The sequence below is a fragment of the Saprolegnia parasitica genome, assembly GCF_000151545.1.
Source record: "Saprolegnia parasitica CBS 223.65 unplaced genomic scaffold supercont2.3, whole genome shotgun sequence".
Taxonomy (NCBI): Eukaryota; Oomycota; class Saprolegniomycetes; order Saprolegniales; family Saprolegniaceae; genus Saprolegnia; species Saprolegnia parasitica.
The window spans coordinates 741163-764872 of NW_012156397.1; the positions used below are offsets into that span (position 1 = coordinate 741163).

At 59.2% G+C, this 23710-nt stretch overlaps 10 protein-coding genes across 10 annotated transcripts; 6 read left to right on the plus strand and 4 right to left on the minus strand.

Annotated features, from left to right (window-relative positions):
• Positions 1–34: 34 nt before the first annotated feature.
• Positions 35–436, minus strand: SPRG_19072 (hypothetical protein; the record flags this gene model as incomplete). The annotated part of the gene is made up of 1 exon (XM_012339878.1): positions 35–436. One exon carries the CDS (start codon positions 434–436, stop codon positions 35–37), a length of 402 nt encoding a protein of 133 aa, XP_012195268.1.
• Positions 437–4134: 3698 nt separating this feature from the next.
• Positions 4135–6533, plus strand: SPRG_19073 (hypothetical protein; the record flags this gene model as incomplete). The annotated part of the gene is made up of 17 exons (XM_012339879.1): positions 4135–4229; positions 4279–4338; positions 4385–4465; positions 4510–4605; positions 4653–4721; positions 4770–4869; positions 4922–4951; positions 4998–5099; positions 5159–5353; positions 5418–5628; positions 5685–5758; positions 5816–5866; positions 5913–6045; positions 6089–6179; positions 6232–6322; positions 6377–6409; positions 6456–6533. 17 exons carry the CDS (start codon positions 4135–4137, stop codon positions 6531–6533), a joined length of 1590 nt encoding a protein of 529 aa, XP_012195269.1.
• Positions 6534–6561: 28 nt separating this feature from the next.
• Positions 6562–7460, minus strand: SPRG_19074 (hypothetical protein; the record flags this gene model as incomplete). Its single annotated transcript, XM_012339880.1, has 3 exons — positions 6562–6757; positions 6807–6920; positions 6976–7460. The coding sequence occupies 3 exons, from the start codon at positions 7458–7460 to the stop codon at positions 6562–6564; spliced, it is 795 nt and encodes a 264-aa protein (XP_012195270.1).
• A 1050-nt stretch (positions 7461–8510) lies between these two features.
• On the plus strand, positions 8511–10610 carry SPRG_19075 (hypothetical protein; the record flags this gene model as incomplete). Its single annotated transcript, XM_012339881.1, has 1 exon — positions 8511–10610. The coding sequence occupies one exon, from the start codon at positions 8511–8513 to the stop codon at positions 10608–10610; it is 2100 nt and encodes a 699-aa protein (XP_012195271.1).
• A 419-nt stretch (positions 10611–11029) lies between these two features.
• On the plus strand, positions 11030–12497 carry SPRG_01435 (hypothetical protein). Its single transcript, XM_012339648.1, has 9 exons — positions 11030–11173; positions 11224–11342; positions 11387–11505; positions 11554–11659; positions 11703–11812; positions 11856–11926; positions 11978–12090; positions 12140–12229; positions 12281–12497. The coding sequence occupies exons 1-9, from the start codon at positions 11076–11078 to the stop codon at positions 12439–12441; spliced, it is 987 nt and encodes a 328-aa protein (XP_012195038.1). The 5' UTR covers positions 11030–11075; the 3' UTR covers positions 12442–12497.
• A 39-nt stretch (positions 12498–12536) lies between these two features.
• Positions 12537–14163, minus strand: SPRG_19076 (hypothetical protein; the record flags this gene model as incomplete). Its single annotated transcript, XM_012339882.1, has 8 exons — positions 12537–12668; positions 12715–12816; positions 12878–12982; positions 13047–13295; positions 13342–13505; positions 13552–13648; positions 13689–14076; positions 14132–14163. 8 exons carry the CDS (start codon positions 14161–14163, stop codon positions 12537–12539), a joined length of 1269 nt encoding a protein of 422 aa, XP_012195272.1.
• Positions 14164–15044: 881 nt separating this feature from the next.
• Positions 15045–16320, plus strand: SPRG_19077 (hypothetical protein; the record flags this gene model as incomplete). Its single annotated transcript, XM_012339883.1, has 9 exons — positions 15045–15132; positions 15180–15334; positions 15384–15445; positions 15502–15616; positions 15662–15780; positions 15827–15895; positions 15942–16010; positions 16057–16145; positions 16190–16320. The coding sequence occupies 9 exons, from the start codon at positions 15045–15047 to the stop codon at positions 16318–16320; spliced, it is 897 nt and encodes a 298-aa protein (XP_012195273.1).
• Positions 16321–16487: 167 nt separating this feature from the next.
• On the minus strand, positions 16488–19961 carry SPRG_19078 (hypothetical protein; the record flags this gene model as incomplete). Its single annotated transcript, XM_012339884.1, has 10 exons — positions 16488–17166; positions 17226–17566; positions 17649–17940; positions 17999–18096; positions 18144–18815; positions 18864–19093; positions 19140–19250; positions 19298–19656; positions 19697–19860; positions 19908–19961. The coding sequence occupies 10 exons, from the start codon at positions 19959–19961 to the stop codon at positions 16488–16490; spliced, it is 3000 nt and encodes a 999-aa protein (XP_012195274.1).
• Positions 19962–20519: 558 nt separating this feature from the next.
• On the plus strand, positions 20520–20918 carry SPRG_01436 (cysteine-rich PDZ-binding protein). Its single transcript, XM_012339649.1, has 2 exons — positions 20520–20768; positions 20809–20918. Exons 1-2 carry the CDS (start codon positions 20540–20542, stop codon positions 20871–20873), a joined length of 294 nt encoding a protein of 97 aa, XP_012195039.1. The 5' UTR covers positions 20520–20539; the 3' UTR covers positions 20874–20918.
• A 29-nt stretch (positions 20919–20947) lies between these two features.
• Positions 20948–23004, plus strand: SPRG_19079 (hypothetical protein; the record flags this gene model as incomplete). The annotated part of the gene is made up of 8 exons (XM_012339885.1): positions 20948–21091; positions 21133–21249; positions 21300–21426; positions 21483–21508; positions 21554–21598; positions 21652–21796; positions 21840–22032; positions 22884–23004. 8 exons carry the CDS (start codon positions 20948–20950, stop codon positions 23002–23004), a joined length of 918 nt encoding a protein of 305 aa, XP_012195275.1.
• Between the last annotated feature and the right edge of the window lie 706 nt (positions 23005–23710).

Below are 23710 nucleotides of genomic sequence, written 5' to 3' on the forward strand. Positions count from 1 at the left end.
TAGATCCACGTATTTATGCAGAAGCAAGTCTGCGTTATTTTCGCTGCTTGAGGTAATGGCGCTGGCGGGCCACAAACATCTCTTCGGCATCATCATCCTCGTCGTCGCCGTCACTGTCGTTGGCGGCAGGTTTTGCCGGGCCGTTGTTGCTCTGCCACCGGTCGAGCTGCGCCTCCAAGATCCGTCGCGGGTCGCTCTGGACGCGCTGCTTCCACTGATCCAACGCAGCCTCGGTTTCCGTGAAGCGTAGGTCGTCGAGCGACGGAGCGATATCGTCTTTCTTGGCCGTCATGTCGAGCGATGGCGTAGGTGGCGGGGTGTCGCCGTCATCTTGGTTGCTCGGTGGCGGGCGCCAAAAGACCTGTGGGTGCTTGACCTTCACGCACTTGGCAACGTCGCCGTCGTCGTTCGCCTCGGGCGTCGCCGTCGTTTCCATGCCTCTTCGTACACTATCGAAGCTTTGAAGTTTGAGATTGCACTTGTGGGAAACGGAAACCTTCCATGTGTCTCTTCAGGCGTTTCAGGCTGCCACGTGGAACATGGATATCTCCACGACATGTGGACGCATCATCGATGCTACAAATGTAGCCGCGTCCGCTATAAGTACTTAGCCTCGCCTTGGTCCTGCACTTATTAGACTCTGACTCGGCTTCTTGAAGCTCGCGTTTTCGTTGCACGACACCGCCATCACTCTTTTGTGTAGACAGATACCCACCCACCTCAATAACTCTTTTGTGTAGAGTGTTTGCAATTTGGATTTGGGCGTGGCATGAACGAAGTCGGTTTGCCACCAACGCGCGTCGACACGTCGCCATGGGCTCTTCGCGCCGTTGGCGGTCTCGTCTTTGGCCTTATCCTTGGTCCACTGATTGCGCTTCTGTGCCTGCCCATCCTGCTCCTGCTTTGTCTCTTCAAGCGCGACGTGCTACGGCTTGTCGTTCGCACAGCTTCGTACGAACCTTTCAAATCGACACCGTACTACAAGAACCCGACACGCCTCGCCCGAGTGTTTGCGACGCCTGTCGGGCAGCTCTACCGTCGCGCCGGGCTCGAGTACCAAGCGTGCGAAGGCTACTGCTCCATCGCGACGCAGCGCAACCTTCTCAAATCGCTACCACTCGCGTCCCCCTCGCAGCTGCCCCCCGCGCGGGGCGGCGCTGCAACTTCAATTCAGTTTGCCGACGCGCTGCTCCGCCACAGCCACGGCCACGTGACCTCGACACAGGTCGTCTACGGCAGCGACGGCGTTGACGCGTTCCGTGGCGCCTCGCCAACGACGAGACTCACCGCGTCGCCAACGACGAGACTCACCGCGTCGCCGTCAATTTTCTACATGCAATGGGGCCGCTCTGGCTGCCGTGGAACATTCCGTTGGGGGTCGTGAGCGGCCACTCTTCCAATATCATTGGCTTTCTCGAGGACGAAAATCTCGTCGTCATCTTCGGCGTCAACGATGGATACGGCGCCTACCTCGTCGACGCGACGCGGCTCTTTGAAGCGGTTGGCGCCGTTGACATTTCCAGCAACCGATCCCGCGCCCTCATTGTCGCATCGATTGCATCTGCGCGAGTATGATGTCGTTGCTCGTTTGCTTAATCCATCTCACACGACAGGTTGCACCACAAAGGGAAAGGTGTTGTGAGGAAATTTGGGGAGCTCCACGAGGCTCTTTGGACATGCGATGGACGATGCTTCTTCCTACTCTAGTACACTAGTACTGTAGAGCGCTACTTTATTCCTAAACCAACGCAAGCGAGCGACAGCCGCCTAGTAAGGATGACGTGGGCCTAATGCTGCGGTCTCCCAACGCTGGCGTCGCGCCAAGGCGACTCCAACCCGGCGGCGGTGCGGACCCCTGCAGAATGCGAAATAAATGAAAACTCGATGTTTTTTTGCGTGAAAAGGCGTCAAATGGTAATAAAAGCTTGGTTATAAACAATGCGCACAGTTCCGAGCGTGGGTAGGTACCCTGTCGCTCTGGCGTGTTGCATGAGAGTCGTTGGGGCACACGGCAGACCATCCTAGTCCAGATCCTAGTCAACATGTGTGTGGATCATGCAGAGGTACGCATGTATCCTGCTATTGTTGGACGCGTTCATAAGGTCCAAAACGAGCTCTAGATGAGAGATATTGTCCGAGAGCTACAAGGGATAGGGCTGCTTCCGCTTGGCGTCTTGGTTCGCGCGATCGGTTGAACGCTGCGATCGGCGGCTCGTGCAAGACAGAGAGCATGTCGAGCACGCATGCCAGAGCCATCTCGAGGCATCTATGGCGAGCTGCTGGTCCGCAGCGGAAGCCTATGCTGCTTTGCGTTGCTCGTTGGATCCGAAAAGGGCGGTGCAATAAAGTTGCGACGGGATGCATCGGTGTCGACTGCCACTGGGTTGGACTTGGATCGAGAGAGATGCTACGGCATGTCTTGGTCGATTACCCTGCATCGAGGACGAAGCGCGCTTCGTCTAGCCTGGCGAGCACGGGCGATGCGACCGCGGCGTGTAATCGCATGCGCCTTGAGTTGGCGCGCAAAGATCACGCGCTGCTGCGGCGACGGAGCGAAACATGGAGCAATGCCGACGAGAAGGCGCCGCTGAACCGCACGCTCGCGGGTCTCGTCGAAAAGATCGCTGGCCGCTTCCGACCATCGCGACGTCGCCCAGAGCAACCACCGGTACGGGAACCAACCCGTCGAGCACCGCCGGCGGGGGATCTGGCGCGACGTGCAGCCCGCGTTGGTAGGCGAGGTCTTGGTACATGGGCGCTTGGACGAGCGTTGTGTTGTAACCGTCAGGCTGAGAGCCTTCAACGATGTCCAGAAGTGACGACGACAGTCGTCGCCCCATCCGGTCCGGGTAGGGCCACAAGGGAGTGCACAATGCGCGGTGGCGCCTTGGTTGGCGAGAGCGTCGGTGGCAGCGCCGGCGCCGAGATGGCCTGCACAAGCACGCCCCATCCAATCTCTTTGTTTGGCGTTCTTATCGAGGTTTTATTGAGTGGTAGAATTCAACCAGACTCGCAGCCTTTACGCCGGGTGGTTTGCGAACGCCATGAACACGGAAGGTGCGGTCGAGTCGCCGATACTCGACTCGCGGACGGCGTTCGACAGGTTTGGCGGACGTTGTAGCGCAGGCCTGCACTGAATGAGATGCTAGTTGTACCGTCTTGGCCGGGTTGAGCCGCCAGAGTAAAGCCCGTGAGCGGCGCCTTGGTCCGCGAGGGCGTCGTTGGCGGCGCCGGCGCCGAGATGGCCGCCAGGCGTGTTCTGCGTGTCTTCTTTAGGATCGGCTGAGGCGACTCAATAGCCTCCATGTTGCGCAGTGTGGCCTGAATCGTTGTTGCGCTATTAGAGGCCAAATCTGCAATGGAGAATCCTCAGCGAAAGCGACAGGGGTCGCCAATACGGGGCAGACCACCACATAAGAACTGACCGTCGCCTACGTATCTGTATTTGCATCGAAGCGGTCCTAAGCGGGGATTGAACCCGCGGCGCTACTGCGGCCGTCCGAGGTAGGCCCTCCAAGTAGGACGTCGGCCATGCTCATGCTCGCGTTCTTGGGTTTGGGAGAATGAACGACATCGCGATGACGCTTTTTGTGTGAAAAGCGTTAAAGTGTAAAAACATGTTGTAGAAACCAATGCGCACAGTTCCGAGCGTGAGTAGGTAGGCAATGGTCATTTGCGAGTTGCTCGTCCAGCTCCAAACCTCTTAGCTACTCTACGCTCTTTTAACCCACCCACCAGTCCCTTCTTGGGCGGCGACGGCCTCCCAATACGAGCCCCGTTCATCTCCCCGTGCGCTTGCGTCTATAGCCTAGGGGACGAAAGCGTTGTGAGAAGATTTGGTGAGCCCACCCAGACCTCCACGGGGCTCTTTGAGTGTCAGTTTCTCGTGGAAATGGGACCGCATCGTTAGCTCCCTCGTCGCGGCGAGTGGCGTTCAATGCGACGCGGCTACGGCTCAGAAAAGTAGATTCTTGTGGTGGAGAGCGTTGAGGATGGTGCTGGTGGCGTCGACTATCACTTCAGCTACCGATTGCATGGGCTGGCAACGCTCTGAGCTCTGAGCTGACGATCTCAAGGTCGAATGGGAGTTACACAGCATTACAGCGAAACTTGCAAACATCCGAGCGAGATCCGATGCCTGCCAACGAGGTGCTGCGACGTAGCGCAACCATAAGCGCCCAAGACAGTCCCGCGCGCAAGCCGCCCGTGCCCAAATTCAAGCGCAACGCGTACCCCTAGCTCGTACATTGCAGGCTTGGACCATGATGACGCTCTTAGGAAAAAGCTGCACGTTCTCACGTCGGACGCGAGCAGTACGACATCGACACAACTGCCTGCGTAGGCGACCTGAAGCGACTTGCCCCAAAATTCACTTGTCGGGTAGGAAATCATCGCAGCGTCTCCGTCCGGCATCGCCGACACGTCGCAGCATCTCGGAGCGTTCGTTTCAGCAGCTCCAAACCAAGTAGACTTCAATTCTTCAACGAGGACAAGTACCATGTGATGCAGGTGTTTCCAGCTCAAACCGCCGCCGTCACCGTCTCTGAGGTCATCGCCAGCCAAGACGGTGCACTACGATAGGAGCCCACCACCGTCGTCGTCCCTGTTGCAGCCGTCCTTGCATGTAACATGGGACTCATCATGCCGCGTAGGTGCGAGTCGAGCCACGAGAGCGACAACGGGACGCGCTGGGCGACGACCCACGACGACATTCGGCTCTTGTACATCGAGAATGGTCCAGAGTTTGCTTGACGACACAGCGATCGTAGGCAGTCGACGTTGGTCCCGGCCAGCGCCTCACCATACAAGCCACCGCCGTCCTTTGGCTGTCGCGAGTGCGGCTCCAAGGACCTCACGGCGTTTTGCTGGGTGGGACGAGTGTCTGCTTGTATCGTGTCTTGATGTTCGATGGGGTGCGTAGAAAGGATGTCGCAACTTTACGTCGCTCGAGGTGCGTCGTTGTCGTTGCTAGCGCAACGCTGTAGAACCGATTGCAGGAACTCAGTGACGTGCACCGAAGTGTTCTCTCGCGCAACCAGCACCTCGAGGTTCTCGTCGCGTCGCAAGAGAGCGCTCTGAGCGCCATGACGATGGCCAAGGTACTCGGTGTCATTTCGGCCGAGTTGTCGACCGAGCGTCGACCGAGACGTTGGCGTAGGACGAACAAGCGCAGCTGGTCGCGCTGCTCCAGAGAGAGCTGCAGCGCATCCACGCGCATGCCATGCAGCACTATGCCATTGAGAGCACACCGCAGCGCGTCGACTGGGCGGTGGCAGGCGTCAAGGCGCTCGTCCACCGCTTCGATCTTGACGGCGACGAGCTGCTCAATCTTGATGAAATGAACGCACTCAAGGTACGGCTGTATATGCTTTTGACATGGAAAAAACATAATGTTGAGTTTGAGAAATCCTGCCTAGATGGCCTTGGGCCATACATCGCTGTACACGGAAAGCTCCTTTGCAGAGGTTGTCGCGCGCTACAGCCTCGACACGCGGCCGTGTCCGTCCAGCGGCAGCGAGACGTCGGTCGTCGCCATGGGGCTCACGCCCGAAGGTCTTATGCAACTTTATGACGTGCTTGGTATCGACAGCCTCGAGCTCGATCTGCAGCGCGTGCAAATCTACATTGGTGCGGCATGCATCAAGTTGATAGTTCGATACAACGTGACCATTGGTGTGCCATAGGCCGCTCCAAGACGCTGGACAGCACCGCGGCATCGTTGCTTTCCATGGTCGCCGACTTGGAAGGAAATTTGAAAGTGCACTTTATCAACTTGATACATAAGACGGCGGTGGAAACTTGACCTTGAACGTAGGCGGCGATGGAAAGTCGAGCGCGACTCCGCGCCGAGCACGACGAAAAGGCCGTAGGAGCGTCATGCATCAGCTCGCCATGAATAGAGCACGGCGTAGCGCACGATCGCCCGGCTTCGCGACAACTTGGTTGCTGCGACGGCCCAGGCCGTCCAGTACCGCGAAGAGGTCAGCGTCGCCCACAACTCGCACCAGCGCGTCCAGGACGAGCTCCAACATCTACACTCCGAGCGTAGGTTGCGTCATGGCGCAACCTGGCTCATTGTTCCTCGTAGACCATGCGTTCGTCCATGCCAATGTCGTTTCCAAGGCAGAGATGGTGAGCAGCCAAGATGCGGTTGTCGAAATGCGAGCTCTGCTGGAAGCGTACACCTCCCGTCCTCAAGCGATAGTCTCACAAACTAATCCTATCGGGTAGGCAAATCAGCGACACGGAAACGTGGCAGCGGCACTGCTGGGAGCTCCAGGAGCAACTCTCGTCGCTCATGGCGTCGTGTTCGGCGCACAAGGTTGTCGGCTGTTTTTTGCGTCATAGTGGGTCCTGACGTGGAATGTACCGGTAGACGGATTTGTGGAAGCTGCACGACGCGAAAAAGGTATTTTTCTTTGATTTGCATCATTTCAAGAACATATCTCGTGTAGGCCGAAGAGCGACGCAGTAGGTTGCTGTACATGCAAGCCCACCAAGGAAAGAAGCACGACATCCCCCATCGATCCTAATCGCGAGTTGATATGTATATGAATTATCTCACTCCAGACTTTCCGAGCCCGACATGACCGTCATCGAGCCGCTGCTAGCGTCGTCTTCGCGGGGTGCGTTTGGCGTCATGCTCGAGATCGACGACAGAGAGGACGGCGGGAGGTGGTCGGGCGCTTTGGCGTGGAACTCTGTCTCTGCAACGTCGCTGCTCTCCTGAAAATTGTTCTCTTGGGCTGGGTGCGACCTACAAGACCTTGGTCAGCTGGCAGAAAAAGGACCAACTTGCAGCCTACGCGAGTCCGGTCGCGAACGCTGGCCAGCACGCATCCCCAAAGAAATGCACGAGCGGGATCTTGCCGCTCACTAGCATCTCGAGGCGCTCGAGAAGAATGGTCTCGATCGTCGCCCTACGTTTGCATGTCAGTTGGGACCGAAGATGCTGTCATTCACATAGAGACGTACAAATGGCCCTTGGCGTCCGCGAGGCTGTGCGCGCCCGCAATCTCAAGCTGCTGCGCGACGTTGTGGTTCATATCGGCAAGTGCCTGCAGCTTCTCGCGCAGCGCATCGAGCGTTGCGAGCTCGGCGCGGACCCGCGTATCCAGCAGTCGCAGATTCGCCTCCACTTTGTCGAGGGCCGTCGCCCGCATGACGTACTCAGGCACGCAAAACGTGTCTGCAATGCGTCCTTTCGCAGCCTGTGCTAGCGCGTAGCAGCGCTTGTAGTCGGCGACCTGCTCCGTGGTGTACCCAAAGAGCACGTCCAGCGCGGCGCCAGCGTCGGCGACCGCGAGGAGCACCTGTGCTTCGTGGGCGAGACGCGCGTACTTGGCGACAAAGTACGACGGTGTACACAGAAGGTCTTCGACCGACGGCAGCGCTCCTGGCGCCGGCGTCGGTGGTGGTGCGCCAATGTAGTTGCCGTCGACGTCGAAGCGGCAGGCCATGCTGCTGTCGGCGGTCGTCCCAAGCCGCATGATGCCATTGGTGCTCGCAATTTTTGAGTAGCCAATCCCATGGGCTCATGAGCTCGATTTACAGCCAATGACATGCGCGAATGGCTGGTGTGGCACCGGAATCTGAAGTGGAACCAGATTCGTCCGGCGCGCACACCGACCTCGGGTGGTTTGACGTGACGGAGCTACTCGTTGACCACGCACACCGAAGCCTTTCACCATACACTAGCTCCTAGCTGGTACTGAACTCGCACGCACTGCTGCTGAAGATGCTAGAAGCAACTGCGGTGCCGAGCAACGGCCCAGCAATCTTTTTGACATCCATGCTGTCCACCAATCGCAGCGTCGTGTCGGCCTCTACCTGGTACAATTGCCTTTTATAGTTGCCGCCGATCAGCTTTCTCGTCGCACTTGGGGCTGCCTGGCGCCGGTGCTGGGCTCATCGAGCTGAATTCTGGCTGCTTCGCCCTGACCGGACGTTTCCTCGCACGCGGTTCTCGACAACCCACCCATGTAATTCGCCTATCCAGTATGTCTGACGGCGCTCGCAATCGATGCAAGCACCAACAGCATTCGATGCGTCGCGCTCGTACCGGTAAGCTAGCACTCCGACCGGCAGCTTGGTTGTTGGAGTTGATTGCAGAGTGCGATTCGGTGCATCGATGCGCCGTCGACACTCTTTTTCCCATGCTCGCACTGTTGTTGACGCGACCGCGTACGTCCGTTGTATGCGCTTTAGATATTAATATGTGCCCGGTATTGCTGCAGATCATCATCTTGCGCTTCAAGCTGCGTGTCGCTGGGACTGATGGTCGTCCAGCGTGCGGCCGCTGCCTCGTACGACCTCACCAAAGCGCTTCAGGGATACATAATAGTGTACCCCTGGCTGTACAGTGTATATACTTTCTAAGGGAATACCAAGCGCCATCTGCGACATGCGACGTTCGGCCAGGAGCGATGACATGGCACCGGCAACGTGGGCATACAAAGTGCAAGCTCGATTCCGATTTGCATTTTTGCTTTTTTCCGGCACTGCACATCATGAAGGCTGTCGGCTCGTTGGTCATGACGGCGCTTGCGGCAACGCACGCGGCGGACCACTTGACGGTCGGTGACGCCAAGTGGACGTCGCCGACGTCCATGGACAAGTACGTCAAGCTGCTGCACAAGGACACGGACGCGTTCGTCGCTGACGTGGCGTCGTGGGCCTCGCGCATCGCGGGCGCCAAGCTCGAGACGGACGCGTCCTTTGCAGTCCGCACGGACGGCCGCGAGTGGAGCGAGTCGTGCGGCGACCTCTCGGCGCACAAGGCGTTCCACGTGCTCGAGAGCTTTGTCGATGCGCCGGCGTCGGCGGCGTCGAGCCTCACGCAGGCGACGCCGCTCGAGTGGCGCCCCGAAGACGACTGCGTTGCGCAGCGCGATTTCGAGTCGCTGGACGGCGGGTCCCATGCCGAATTCAGCGTCCACTGCGGCAAGGAACGCCTCGTGCACGCGATTGGCGGCGGCAGCGGCTTCTACGCGCCCCGCGGTCGTCACGGCGACAAGTACGTGGGCGGTGCCAAGGCCGCGGTCGTCGTCGGCGATGACATTGAGCTTTCGGGTGTGCTGTATGCCGGGAAGCGCTTCAAGGGCAAGATGGAGACCTTCCACGTGCCCAAGCACGCGGACCGGGTTGTTGACGACCTCCACAAGGCCATTCGCCGCTGCGCGCGGGACGGCGACCTCGTCGTCTCGGGTGTTGTCGGCGGCGGCTGGACGCAGCGCTACACCAACAAGAAGGGCAAGCACGTCAAGAGCGTCGTGGGCTACGCCAACTCGTTCTCGCTCACGCCCAAGTCGGACAAGAAGCACAAGAAGCACAAGGACGACGATGACGACGATGACGATGATGACAAGAAGGAGAAGAAGTCCAAGGGCAAGAAGCACAAGGACGACGATGACGACGATGACGATGACGATGACGATGACGAGAAGGAGAAGAAGTCCAAGGGCAAGAAGCACAAGGACGACGATGACGATGATGACGATGACGATGATGACAAGAAGGAGAAGAAGGAAAAGAAGTCGAAGGACGACGATGACGATGACGATGACAAGGAGGAGAAGAAGCCCAAGGGTAAGGGCAAGGACGAGGAAGAAGAGTCCAAGCACTCGAAGGAAGGCAAGGACAAGTCCAAGCCCAAGGGTAAGGGCAAGGAAGAAGAAGAGGAAGAAGAGAAGCCCAAGGAAGGCAAGGGCAAGGGCAAGGAGGTCAAGCCCAAGTCCAAGGGTGAGGAAGAGGAAGAGAAGCCCAAGCACCCCAAGGAAGGCAAGACCAAGGGCAAGGGCGAGGAAGAAGAGAAGCCCAAGGAAAGCAAGACCAAGGGCAAGGAAGAGGAAGAAGAAGAGGAGAAGCCCAAGGGCGATAAGTCCAAGGGCAAGGAGGTCAAGTCCAAGGGCAAAGAAGAAGAAAAGCCCAAGGAAGGCAAAGAAGCTGCCGAGCCCAAGTCCACGAAGGAAGCCAAGCCGACAAAGGAAGCCAAGCCGACAAAAGAAGCCAAGCCCATGGAAGCGGTCGAGACCACCAATGCTCCTCATGTCGCGTCCAAGGGCCTGAGCGTCGACAAGTCGGCGCTCGTGGCGGCCAACGCGACCGCCACTCCTTCCAACGCGACGCACATCGTGCTTGTGACGAACGCGACGGCTGTTGTCAACGCGACGGCTGCCATCAACACGACGGCTGCCATCAACGCGACGACGTTTACGAACGCGTCGGCGGATGGCTTTGCCGCCATCACGGCGTCGCTCTCGGACCTCTCGGCGCACATCTCGCTGGCCTACTACGAGGCGGGTCTCGAGTGCGCGACGCGCGAGTCCGACTCGGTGTGCCAATCGGCGCGCGTCGCTGCCAAGCTGAACACCAAGCTCGTGAGTCTCAACGCGTACGAGACGCTCGACATGTCGGCGGTCTATGGCAACCGCCTCACGACGTCGTGGGGTCCGTCGTCCTTGGATGCGATGGCCGTCGCCGCCGTCGGTGCTGTCTGCGTCACGGCCTTTGTGGCCCTGCGCACGCAGCAGCGCCGCGCCGGCTACGTGGGCATCCCGCAGCAAGACGCTGCCGCCGCGCCGACGTCGACGTGGCCGAGCTACGTCTAAGCCGTCACCATAAGTTGCGTACTAAGAACGCCGTTTTGGATGTTGTCATCGTGTCGGTCTTCACTAAGATGTCCTTTGGCACAACGGCGCCTGCGAGTCCCGAATTGCAGTCCACGAACCATCCAGCGTGAACCCATTGCAGCCGTGCGCCGTACTGATGTCCGGGTTGAAGTTGCGGGCGAGTGCTACGCTGTGAGACAGGTCTTCCGCGACGGGATGCTCACCGCGAGGTACAAGACACGGACGCATGACGTCTCCGCCTCCGAATCATACCGAGGACGACCTTGACCTCGTGCTAGAGTCCATGACGACGTAGTACCAGGCCGTGCACGCAGCTGCGCGACCGCTCCTCGCCCCAGCCATTACAAGATAAAAAAATCGTATCTTGGAGAGCCACCCGTACTTTCTAGGGATCTTGGCGCTGGACGGACGCCAAACGCAAATTTCCACGGACGAACGCACGCCATGGCCGACGCCCCGCCCTTCACGCTCGACGCTCCGCGCTACGACCAGTCGACGTACTATGGCCGCTGGAAGCACTTTTCCGAGCTCGTCGCGCCCTCGTACGTCGCTACCAACTGTACAAAGCGGTGCGCACCAGTCCTTTCTCTAGGTCGTTCTTCGTCTCGGACAAGACGATTGACGCGTCCAAGGCCATCATCGACGGCTACAAGAGCGGCGTCCTGCCCAAGGGCTCGGTCACGAACGCAGAGCTCTGGGACGCCCGTCGCAGTACGCATACGCGGCCTCTCGCCGTCTTGCTCACGTGCGTGTAGTCTGCGAGACGGTCTTTCACCCGCAGACCGGCGAGAAGCTGCCGCTGCTTTTCCGCATGCCCGCCTTTGTGCCCGTGAACATCCCGATCTGCTCTGGCATGGTGCTCGCGCCGCCCACGGTGCGTCTCTCTGGAGGCTTCGTCGAGGCTCATATTGCAGTCACCTAGCTCTTCAACACGATCTTTTGGCAGTGGATCAACCAGAGCTACAACGCGGGTTTCAACTACGCCAACCGCAACGCCAGCGGCGTCGACGACACGACGGCGATTGCGAGTACGTTCATGGACATGCCACGACGCTCATGCCTCGTGTGTAGAGGCGTATGCGTCGGCCGTGCTCATCTCGTGCGGCGCGTCCGTGGGTCTCGGCAAGGCCGTCGAGCACGCGTCGTTCCTTGGCGCGTCGGCCCGCCTCGCCCTCGCGCGGGTACAACGTCCCTCTGTCTGCATCGCTCACGCACCGCTTCTAGACAGTGCCTTTTGTCGCGGTCGCGGCCGCCGGTGCCGGCAACGCTGTCTTTATGCGCCTCAAGGAGCTCACGTACGCAGCACGATATCCATTCTCGGGAACTAACGGTGCTTGGCTTGCTAGCGACGGCATTGACGTCATGGATGACGAAGGCGTCGCCCGTGGCCGGTCGCAGAACGCGGGCAAGCAGTCGTTGACGCAGGTCGCCATGACGCGCGTCGCGCTGCCCATGCCAAGTACAAAACGAATGTGCAAAGTCGCGTGTCTCATATATCTTATCGCTAGTCTTGCTCTTCCCGCCGTTCATCCTCGAGGCCATGAAGAAGGTCAACGCGCTGCCGAAGAACCGCATTGGGCGTGTCGTGACCGAAATCAGTAGGAGGCTGCTCCTTGATGAAAGAACGAGGCTGACCACGATATGTGTAGGTGTCGTGACGTTGTGCATCTGGGGCGCCTTCCCCGCCGCGATCGCGCTCTTCCCGCAGTATGGCACGATTGCCGCGACCGACCTCGAGCCGCAGTACCAGAGCTTGACCAACTCCAAGGGCGAGCGCGTGACGCACTTTACGTACAACAAGGGCATCTAACGTTTGAAACCCCCTGAAAACCCTGGAAAATACACGCAAAAATCTGAAAAAGACGCCAAAAGGCATGGAAAAGATAGTAGATCGAGACGAGGATATTAGACGCACTCCCATACGTTGATGAGCTTGTCGATGCTGCCCGTCACGAGCAGTGGCAGCGACGGATGCACGTCGAGCGTCGTGAGAAAGTGGTTGTGCGCGTCCTTGAGCGTGCGCACACAGCGGCCCGTCTACAATGGCAATTTCACCGAACGTTCGTTGCGTGACAAGTTGTACCTCCATGTCAAAGAGACGAATCGTCTTGTCTTCGGATGCGCTGATCGCGTACTTGCCGCTCCAGTGGAAGCGCACGCTGCGCACCCAGTTGTCGTGACTCACCTGCACGATCATCAGTCCCTCTTGATACGACAAACTTGATACAAAGAAAAAACACACGTACAAAGTTCATGAGCTGGAGACCCGAGAACGCTTCCCAGAGCCGCACCGTGCGGTCGCGCGAGCCCGACAATAAATAGCGGACGCCTGCGCCCGACTGCCCCGTCGTCTCGAGCACCTACCGTATCAACTTATCAATATGGACCACGGTCGGTATTCATGTCGGAACAAACCTTTTTGCCGTGGATGGTGTCAATGGTCGCGTGCTGCGCTTGGCGCGCAAAGGCGACGGTCTCCACCACGTGCTCGTGCTCCCGCATGCTCTGGATCGGCTTGAAGGTCGCGAGGTCCCAGAGAAAGATCGACCGGTCGTTGCCGCCGCTCGCGAGGTACTGGCCGTCGTCCGTGACGCAGATCGTGCGCACCCAGTCCGCGTGCCCGTTGAGCGTTTGTATGCAGTAGCCGCTCTCGACCTCCCAGATCTAGTTGTTCGTAGCGTCGATCGCATGTCATTTTCGCGGTTGATACCTTGATGGTCGTGTCGCGCGAGCAGGAAAAGAGGTGGTCGCCCGATGGCGCAAACGTGACGCAGCACACGTTGTGGTCATGGCCGCGCAGCGTCTTCTTGCACTCGTACGAGCCGTCCGATGTGAAATCCCAGAGCTTGATCATGAGGTCCGCCGACGACGAGGCTACGAGGCATGCATTGGAGGCGAATGCATTGTAGTCGATGCGTACCGAGGATCGAGCCCGCAGGGTTAAAGGCCACGCACTGCACTGCATTCGTGTGGCCCTTTAACGTGCGTTCAAAGTCACCGGTCTCAAAGTCCCAGACCTACAACCATGAGCGTGCGAAGGGTGCGATCTTGTCCTACCTTGATGGTCGCGTCTTCGCTGGACGTGACGATGACGCTAAAGACGGGGTGGAAGAGGACGCACGTGATCGGGCTGCGGTGGCCTGACATCGAGTACTTGGGCGGCGCGCGCGGCAAGAGTGCAGCGTCGCGGTTGGCGCCGGTCACGTCGCGCCGACTCACGACATTGCCGAGCTTGGCGTCGTCTTCGAGCTGCTGGATCTTGGTCTCGAGCTCCATGACCTTTCGCTGGAGGCGCACGACCGATGTCCACTTCTTCTCGAGAAGACCCGTCTTGTTTGGATCCATCGTGATCGTTGGCGTGAGGCCCGCGTCTTGCTGGAACGCGGCCGCAGACGTCGCAAACTGCGCGCCGAGGCTCGTGAGGTACTCGAGCACGGCCTGGTGCCTAGCATGTGCGTGCCCACGATGAGCTCGTCTTGACTGGCCCTCCTGCCACCTACATGTCCTCGCGCTGCTTCCCCGTCAACACCATGGTCGTCCAAGGGGCGAAAATGGATTCTCGCCCACGTGCTGGAATGGCGTCGACAAAAAAACTCCACGTATTTAAAAACGGGACCACTTCTTTTTATAAAATACCATACAATGCACAAGATAGACTGACATGGTTGCATTGTATTGATGTATGCTGGGATAAAACACCCGGCGACTTGGATTTGACCAGTGACGTAGCGAGCAGCACCAGCACCAGCGCCATGGCCGCGGGAGCCTGCCGGGTCATGGACGACGGCTGCCGAGGTACATACTACGGCGAACGCTTCTCCATGACGCCAGCTGCATGGAGACCGCAGCGGCGACGCGTGGCAGGCCATCGTATTGGGCGAAATGCGGTCGGCAGCAGCATGCTGCACTGTAGATCGCGACCGTCCAGCGTAAACGTCCAGACCCACCGGACTCTGAGTGTCCATGAACGCGCTTGGCGTCATGACGCTGGCTCGTTATGACGGTTGCATAGAGCATGCAGGTACCGCGACCGCGCGACGCCGTGGCGTCTACCTAGTCCTTGGCCCCACGCCTGTTGCTCAAAGATCGCGACCGGTGGTATCCGGAACGAAATTATTTTCGGCATGTGCCACGTTGATGGGGGCGATGGGATACACTGGGCAGAAGAAAGGGGCCACGGGCGCGGTGCTTATGACTCACGGGAATAATTATTCCCTTGTAATGACTGGACACTGCACTGGCGACTGCACGACGCTTCAATGCCGTACTACGATCTCGCCTGCTGTGCACGGTCGCGACCGACATGCCGGCACTCGACGTGGCATACTGTGCCGAAAATAAAAAGCCGACGTAATCACAGCGTTGTCACGGCCTCATCTTTGTGATTCCGCCGGTGGCAAGAAGTAGTCAACCATGGATGCTGCCCTCCGCGTGACCAAGCTGGCGCAAGCCCACCTCTCGATCTGGACGCGCTTCTTCCGCGCGGTGACCAACTTCTTCTGTACGTACGATCGCCCATCCTCCTCCTCCTGCTCACATGGGCGACAGTCGGCGTCTTCTTTGGCCAGACTGAGCTCGAGCGCATTGTGGCCAAGCCCGCGGACGACGTGCGCTCGATGCTTGTGCGACTGCGCACGTCCATCGCCCTTGACGAGTCGCTCAAGGACACGCAGATGGCGATCTTTGGCTTCAAGCCTTTCGAGGTATTCCGCCGCCTGCACGATGATTCATCATTCCACGGCGTTGATGTAGACGGACGCGGCGCTCGAGGCGCTCGCGCGCACCAAGAAGATCGACTTGAGCAAGAGCCTCATGTACGGTCGCAATACACGCCGTCTCCTCCACGCCTCATCTCGACCTCGATGGCTAGCGCCGAGGCCAACTTGCGGCAGTCGTTCAAGACGTTCCTCGCCGTCAACAACGTGTATGCCAAGGTCTTTGCGCTCAAGGACGAGTCGTACGACTCGACCAACGACGCCCACGAGGTCCTCTCTTCCTCGCATGTCGTGCCGGCTCATGACGTTGCGCAGGCCATGCTGGAAGAGCTGTGGCGCAACCTCAAGCCCGACGTCCGTCGCACGGGCGGCCGCCTCACGAAGGAGTGGGGCGAGATTGGCTTCCAGGGCACGGACCCCATGACTGATTTTCGGTACGCAACTCGTCTTAACACCGAGTCTTTGACCAAGGGTGTGCAGGAGCATGGGTGTCCTCTCGCTGCACCAGCTTCTCTACTACACGTCCAAGTACCCGGAAGAAGCGAGAAGGTACGTGACCTCGCCGTAGCCGAGCGTCCACAATGCGTAGCCTTAGCGCGCTCGTGCACTCCAACCACCCGACGCAGTGGTACCCGTTCGCCATCACGGGCATCAACATCACCAAGTACGCCTACGAGGATCCATGATCCCATGAGTCTCAAGCGTCGTAGCTTCCTCGTCGAACTCATCAACGACCGTCTGCTGGACGCACGCTTCTACGACAAGGACGTTCACGTGGACGAGCTCCACGAGTTCTTTTGTACATTTTTGGTGTTGGAAAATATTGTCTTATGATAACCGTAGGCCAAGTCTTCACGATGTTTGACGCGCTCTGGGTCGAGAGCAACCCGACCGACCTCATGGCGTTCCCGACGATTTTCAACCACCTCAAAGCCACGATCCGCTTTGAGCTCCTCGAACAATCGTTCTTTTAGCTCGACGAGAGACATGTAAGCACGGGAATCCTACAATGACTGGAGCTGTCTGTGCAACGGACGACTTGTACGTGGGATTCAAGACAATGTTTTCCAACAAAATATAGGATTTGAATTCCCTGACACTCAAGTCTCGACGACGACGACCGCCGCCGACCTATGCGATGTTACATGTCGTCATCATCGCTAACTAAATCAATGCACTCGGCAACCGGGCGACTTGGCGGCGTCAGAAGCGCTGGCGCGACGGTCTTGGGCGCGACGGTCTTGGGCGCGAAGAACGCAGCGATCGCGGATGCGTGGGGCGTCGCACTCGTCTTGCGGGGCTGGACCGCGACCGTCGCAGTGTTGCTCGGTTTTGTCGACGTTTCGGGTTTGTGCCGCTTGGGCGTCGGCTCCGCACCAAAGTAACTCAAGAGCGTGCGCTCGGGCTGCATGAGGCGGTCGCGCGCCTTGCAGTCGACGGGGCTCGGGGCTTCGACAGCAAGCAGCGAGTGGCCAGACGCGAGTCGCGTGAGCTCGACGTGGAGCTGTCCGATGAGCTCAACCGGGAAGCTTAAGCCCACAAGCTTGGACTGCGTCGGGTGGTTGGTCAGCGCAATGCGTACGATGCGGAGCTGCGACGACGGCGACACGTCCGGCGACGACAAGAGCACAGCTTCGAGCAGCTTCCAAATCGGAAGCACCGAGCCCGTGAGCACGTGGTACTGCATCATGCGCATGCCGACGCGGCACGTCAAGCCGGCCTTGCACCCGTTCCAGTGCACGCAGCGCACGCAGCTCTCATCAAAGATACGTCGCCAGCCCTTCTCGGCCGCGGCCGGCGCAATCGCGGCATACTTGTCTCTAATGTCGCATATCCATATGATTGTCGTTCGAAAAACAGACAAGTTGTCGTCGTGTACCGCATGTCGTCGAGCTTGGACCGGTCAAAGTACATGTAGCCCGTATTGGGCCGCACGACGCAGCACGACGTCTTGGTCGCGTTCACAAGCATGAGCATGAAGAGGTACTCGCCATAGAACTTGGCGTCGCTGATGTAAAAGCTCGCACTGTACCCGGCGGCGACCGACGACGCAAGCAGCGCCGTCGCTTCTTCGAACGAGATGCCGCGGTCGACCTCAACGTGCGAGTGCTGGACCGTCGGACTAAGGCGCGACTGACGCTGGAGCTGGCCCTTCCGGCCTTTGATGTCGTCGTAGCCCTCGTCGTACTTGCCCTCCTGCGTCGCCTTGGCGATCACGGCCTGGAGGCATTTTCAAAGTACAAAACAGCGCGTTCTGGTGCATGGGCGTCAGCCCGAGGAGACGGTTAAGGAAAAGCTTGACCGCGCACGTGGTCGGCGGCGGAAGCAGTCCAATCTGCTTGAGGCAGTTGGCAAAGACCAGCTGGAGCTGCCCCAACGACGACACGAACGGCGTCTGCGCCAGTAAAGCATCGCCGTCGACGCCTTCGACCAGCGTCGGCGTTCCCGCGACTTTGAGAAGCTCCCGCAGCGCTTGGAAGCCATACTTGGTCTCGAAATGGTAGCCTGAAAAGTCCTGACCGCTGCCCGCGCGCCGGTCGCCCTTGGTGAGCGCCCCCATGGTCAGCATTTTCTTGGCGACACTGGCGACAAACCTAAGAGGACGAGGACAACATGTCCACAGTTGTCGGCGAAATCATTCGGATCGCGCACCGGTTTTCACCACCGCAGTTGGTTGTCACGAGTGCGTACGACGGCGCACACGACTGGTTGGAGCGGTGCGTGCGCCCGAGCTGCTGGATCGCCTTGTCCTAGTCCTGACTTGATACTTTGAAAGATGGATAGAACAGGCACGTACTGCGCTCCACGGGAGCTCGAGGGTGATGTGGATGCGCCGGCGCTGGTTTCGGCAGCGACGGTCGGCGTGCAGCGAGATGCCAGTGCTCGCAGCATCCGAGATGATCGCGACGAGCTTGGTGCCGTCCATGAACGCTTGCCGCTCGGCCATGTTGACCTTGTCGAGGTGGACGCCGCGCGGCTTGGTCTCAAAGTTGCCGCGGGCGTTGCGCACGACATGGAGGCGGCGGCCCGTGAGCTCGGCCACTGCTGCGACACCGCCAAGGGCATCAATGAGGTGGTCGAGCGGGTTGGGCGGGAGCTGCAGCTCGAGCACTTGGCGAAGCAGCATCGTACGCATCTCGACACAGAGGACGCTTTGGAGAGACCCGTCTGGGAGCCGCTCCATCTGGCTATTGGCGTCACCGGCAAGCGCCGCGTCAATCATGCTAATGTCGTACGACGCACTCATGCCGGATGCCGCCAACTGCACTTTGGTGGGAAAATGGAGCTCGATAAAGTCGACGAGGATGCGCTCGAGAAGCGAGACGAGGGTGTGCGACAGCGTCTTGTCGGTGGCAAGGCTGGCCGCGACCGACCGCTCCATGCTGGCCTCGCCCGTCGTCTGGAGGCCTATGACCGCGCACTGGCCGAGGGCGAGACTCTCTCGCACGCACTGGACGATGAACGGCACCTACGTCATCGTCATCAATCACCTGTAGAAGCGTCTCTCTCGTGGTACCTTGAGCGCCATGCAGAGCTGTCGGAAGAAGCGCTGGTGACAGCCCCAAAACGTCTTCATGACGTCGCCACTCGTGCGCGTAATGGCGCACGCGCGGTGGAAACAGCCCATGAGCATCGTCCAGAACTGCACCGAGCGGTCGTACATGGCTTCCTGGGCGTCGTCCAAGACGACCGTCTCGACACGAAACTCGGCGCCTTCGTAGCTCAGGCCCCGCGAGAGGTACTTGCCTACACCATTGTACATTTAAACTGCGCCTCGACGGGTGCCTGCAACCTTGGAGCTTCATTTCAATCGCAAGCATCTCCATCGCTCCCATGCCCTTGTTTTGAATCGTGTACAGAAAGTCACTAAACCCCGCAAAAGCCGTCCGCGGTCCCCATAAGCCTACCGGTCGCCTCAGAAAAAAATAAGAAAAGGCAGAAAAATCGCACCGAGCCGACCCATGTACGCCATGTGCTCGATGCCGCCGACACCGGTCGCACTGCAGTAGACGACGCGCGCGCGAGGTAGAAGCTCTTGGATTTTGGCGACCGCCTGGGCGACCTTGGAGGCCGTCGCGTCCTTCATGCTCAAGTCGCCGTGCTTGGCCTTGTGGCACTCGTCGAAGAGGATGCAGCCCTCAAAGTTGTCGCCGCACCACGCGACGATCTGCGCGAGGCGCGACTTTGTTGGGTGCGCCAAGTTGGACGTGAGCGTCGAGTACGTACTATAGAGCACGCCTTGCTTGCTGCCACTGCTCTGCCCAAAGCCTTTCGAACTGGCCTTGTCGACTACAAACACGCTGATTGAACTGCATGCAGTTTTCAAGAGAAGGCGTACGTTGCTGGCACCCGTCGATGACGGCGACGTGGCAGCCAATGTCGCGGAGGTCACGCTCGGCGTCGACCCGGAGGTCGTTCGAGACGCTGAACCAGAGGTGCTTCTTGCGCCCGCGGCAGAGGTTGTCAAAAATGATACCCGCGAGCTGCCGTCCTTTGCCCACGCCCGTGCCATCCTATCGGAATACTACGTAAGACTCGACCAAGTTGCAGTGGTATGTACCCCGAGGAAGAAGCCGCAGCGTTCGCCCGTCGGCAGGATCTTTTGGTGCTGCATGCACGCATACAGAATCCCTTCGAGCTGCAGACTACAGAATGCATGACCATGAGCCCGAATGCGGCGGCGAAGGTCGACGACCTCGTGAGTTTGCCTTGGTTGACGAGGTCGTCGGGGAACGCATCCCGGTTGTAGTCACATGGTGGCAGCGGCGCTGTTGCCAAGAGCGCTAGACCATCGCAGTTAGATCACTCGATAGGGATCGCATATGGGCAGCGAGGCGCACCCGACTCGGAGATGTTGCCCGGATGCGGCTGGCCAAAGTCCAGCGACTAGACGGCCATGAGGCGAGCTCGATGCATGCCACCGCGTACCTTGCACACGTAGGCGGAGAAGACAATATCTTCTGCATGCGTCGCGCTGCTTGGCTGACGCTGTCGGCCAGCGTCGCATCGATGGTGGACGGCGTGGACACGTCGGCGGCAAGCTCGACCACCTCCATGCTGGAATTTGCGGCAAAACCTGCAGCCGGCTTGCCATTGGCTACATATGAGCCAATCCGCAGCGAATCGAAGAACATCGGTGATTGGTCAATAATTCCGCATATTTCGGCCAATGGCCCGCAGAGTCGAAGCGCCATGGTCTGCGGCAAGTGCGAAGAGAAGCTCTCGAAGCTCATCGTGCCCGACAAGTGGAAGGACGGCGCCCGCAACACGATGGGCGGCAAGGACGGCGGCCGCAAGCTCGCGACGAACGCTGCGCTCGGGAAGAAGCACCGCTTCACGCCCATGAGCCGCGCCTGCCGCATCTGCAAGTCCAAGGTCGCGCAGAACGCCCACTACTGCCAGGACTGCGCGTACAAGAAAGGTGCGAGTGCTTGCCACACCAGGGGCCTCATGCTGCATAGGTATCTGCGCCATGTGCGGGCGCAAGGTCGCCGACACCAAGATGCTCAACATGTCGGTCGTCTAAGAAGGCGCTGTCCTTTCTCTCAATGCTATGTATTTTTCGACTTCATTACTCGCGAGCTATAATTAGTCCTTTGCATGGTGCATCGCCGTGCGCCTGCAGATGCGCGGCCGGCGGGGCGTCCGCGCGATGGGCCGCTCAAAGCCCGCTTTGTGCTCTCGTCCAACGATGGCGCGCACCTGCTTCTGGACGCTGCCGAGAAGGACCTCGCCGAGCAAAAGGTATAAAGGTACCTCAAGGCACGTCAACAAGAGACGTGTAGATGAGCATTCGCCACAAGCTCTCGAACCTCGAAATGTTTTTGAACGCCAAAGACGGTGACAGCGACGACGACGAGACCCTCGACGTCGACGCGAAAGCGGCCGCGCGCCGGCCTGCGGTGGCAGCGTTGCACGCCAGCCGTTGGTTCATGGTAGGTGCTACGTGTAGGAACCCGCGTACGAGCGCCTCTCCAACATGGACACGCCGCGGCGTCGACGGCAGCGCGTCCGGTCCATGATCCTAACCAAGTCGAGGCGCCCTAAAGTTCCCGTGCCTGGTCCCAAGTCGTACGAAGGTACATTGGCAGCAGTGTCGCATTGTGCTCGGCAGATCAACGACTTCGGCATGTAGAGCTTGAGCGGTTGATGCAGACGCTGGTGCGTTCCAGCAATGCACACAGAAGGACATATCCTCCGGCGTAGGACACGACCTTGGCCGACAAGTACGACGACGTGCGTGCCAAGCACGTAATGACAATGTTGTCTGTTTGCAATAAGACAATATGTGCATGGATGTATAGGACGTCTTTCAGATTGCGATCAACCATCTCTCGGACGAGAACATCGCGCGGCAGCGAAAGCTCATCAAGTTCAACCTGCTCCAGGAAGAGATCGACCGCATGCAATATCATGTGAGCCGCGCCGCGACGCTGCACGTTCAATACGGTAGATATCCCCGGTGATGAGCAGCTCGTCGAAGGAGGCGTAGATGAGGAGCGATTACCGCGCACGGCCGTGTACCGTCACGCGTCGCGCTTGGCCGACTACCAAAGCCACGGCGTGCGCATCTACAACCTCGCGCCGACGCCAGTCGAGGCGACCGATCGCGTGCTCGTGCCCCGGCAGTTTGCACCGATGCCGCACACGCCGCACAATGCTACCAAGTCAACGGTGGCGCGGCGGTATATTCTGCAGCAGCAGCCGCGACTTATGAAGAACGCCAAACTCATCGAGCACCTCGACGCGCACCACGCAGCGCTCCCCTCGCTTGGCTCTACCTGCGAGAATGCTGGCGTTTTCAGGAGACGTGGCAGCGTCGCTTTGTAGTCACCAATCCGCATGTGGTGAATACAAGAGAACTTGCATCGTACAAAATAGTTGGCGCGTGCATCGATGGCAGCTGGTCCTCGGAGCGGCGACGACAGGGTCGAGCTCGTGCAGAGGTGGGCGAAGAAGGACAACAGTGGTGACAGGTCGCTTGTCGTCGTCGAGCAAGGGCTCGATCGTATTTGTGATCCCACCGCCAAGTGCGCCATGCTAATGACCTCGCCATTTGTGCCGACAATGGCCAAGCTGGTGACATGCGAGCCTGGCCGCAGGCAAAGACGGCGGTGGCACATCGCCCGATCACCGTCTGGGGAGTGATCTCGGTGCGTTGCGAGTAGCTCAAGTAGCGGTGCCAAACCGACGCGAGCGTCGTCCGCTCCATGGCTCAGCGGCAGTTGCGAGCAAGCGCAGAGGTGGAGCCATGTGCATGACGACCGTGGCCGACAACGCGTTGACCGGCGCGTCGACCAGACGTTGAAGTTGGCAAAAACCATTCCGACCCACCCGGGGGTGTCGAACTACACGAGTGGGTCCAAAACGCCGTCTGCTTCAACGTCGGATCCCGCCAATCCGCGGTCGGCAGCGATCTTCTTGCGTTTATTTGGCCAATCACGTCAGGCGTTCATTCCAAGACACGGCGCCACGTCACCGTTTCTTGCGTGGTCACACAAACCACTTTGCGGTTGCCGGTTGGACGCTCGCCTAGCAGCAGGGACGACAGCGACGGTGACGAGTCGTGGGCCTTTCTCGCCAACTCGACCAACGCCACCGCCCTCGACGACCGCCCGACCAACGACAGTCGTCGCAGCACCCACCAGCTTGCGTAGCCACCGCGCAACGACCCCCATTGACACTCCGCCACCCGTCGCAAGGGGCCTGGACGTCTGACACCTTGCGACGGGTGGCGGAGTAACGATTGGGGTCGTTGCGCGGACTGCTACCGCACAGCCCGCTCGAGTAGTGTGTACTGCGCGTCGTGCAACAACAAGCGTCGACGGTGAGCGAACGCTGCGTCCGAGCGAAGAGCGCGTCAAGTGGCCTGGTTCCTTTTTCCATGCGACAACAAGTAGGACGACAGAGTAGCTCGTAGTGTTGTGTTTCGCAACCCAGATTCAAGAACGATCTTGCGCTGTCCCATAGGTCAAGAGACAAAGCGGACGTATGGGAGCAGCGCCGCTCGGTACAAATCGCACGATGGCGTGTGTCCTGCGCCGGTCCATTTCCGCCGGCTACTACGCACGTCATGCGTCGACCAAGTAGGCGAACGCGGGGGTGCACATGAGGCCTTCATAGCGGCTTGCGTTGGAGAGACCCAAGCAACTCAAGACCGGCGTCCAGCGAGTCAGATCTCTTTACAAGACAATATTCTCCATCATGGTTTCGGCCGTCGCAGGTGACACGTAATATGTGCCAAGGTATCCGATTGCAAGGTTGGTACGTCCTTGTATATGCAAGTGCCACTTTGCCAACGCTGCGGCTGGCCCAACGAATCACGTCAGCTCGACCGCTAGACGCTCGAGTCCCGTGGGTATC

Coding starts and splice junctions, on each gene's coding strand:
- SPRG_01435 (XM_012339648.1), top strand. CDS start 11,076: ATGGCCGACGCCCCGCCCTTCACGCTCGACGCTCCGCGCTACGACCAG. Junction 11,174..11,223: donor TCCGAGCTCGTCGCGCCCTC/GTACGTCGCTAC, acceptor TCCTTTCTCTAG/GTCGTTCTTCGTCTCGGACA. Junction 11,927..11,977: donor ATGCGCCTCAAGGAGCTCAC/GTACGCAGCACG, acceptor TTGGCTTGCTAG/CGACGGCATTGACGTCATGG.
- SPRG_01436 (XM_012339649.1), top strand. CDS start 20,540: ATGGTCTGCGGCAAGTGCGAAGAGAAGCTCTCGAAGCTCATCGTGCCC. Junction 20,769..20,808: donor GGACTGCGCGTACAAGAAAG/GTGCGAGTGCTT, acceptor CATGCTGCATAG/GTATCTGCGCCATGTGCGGG.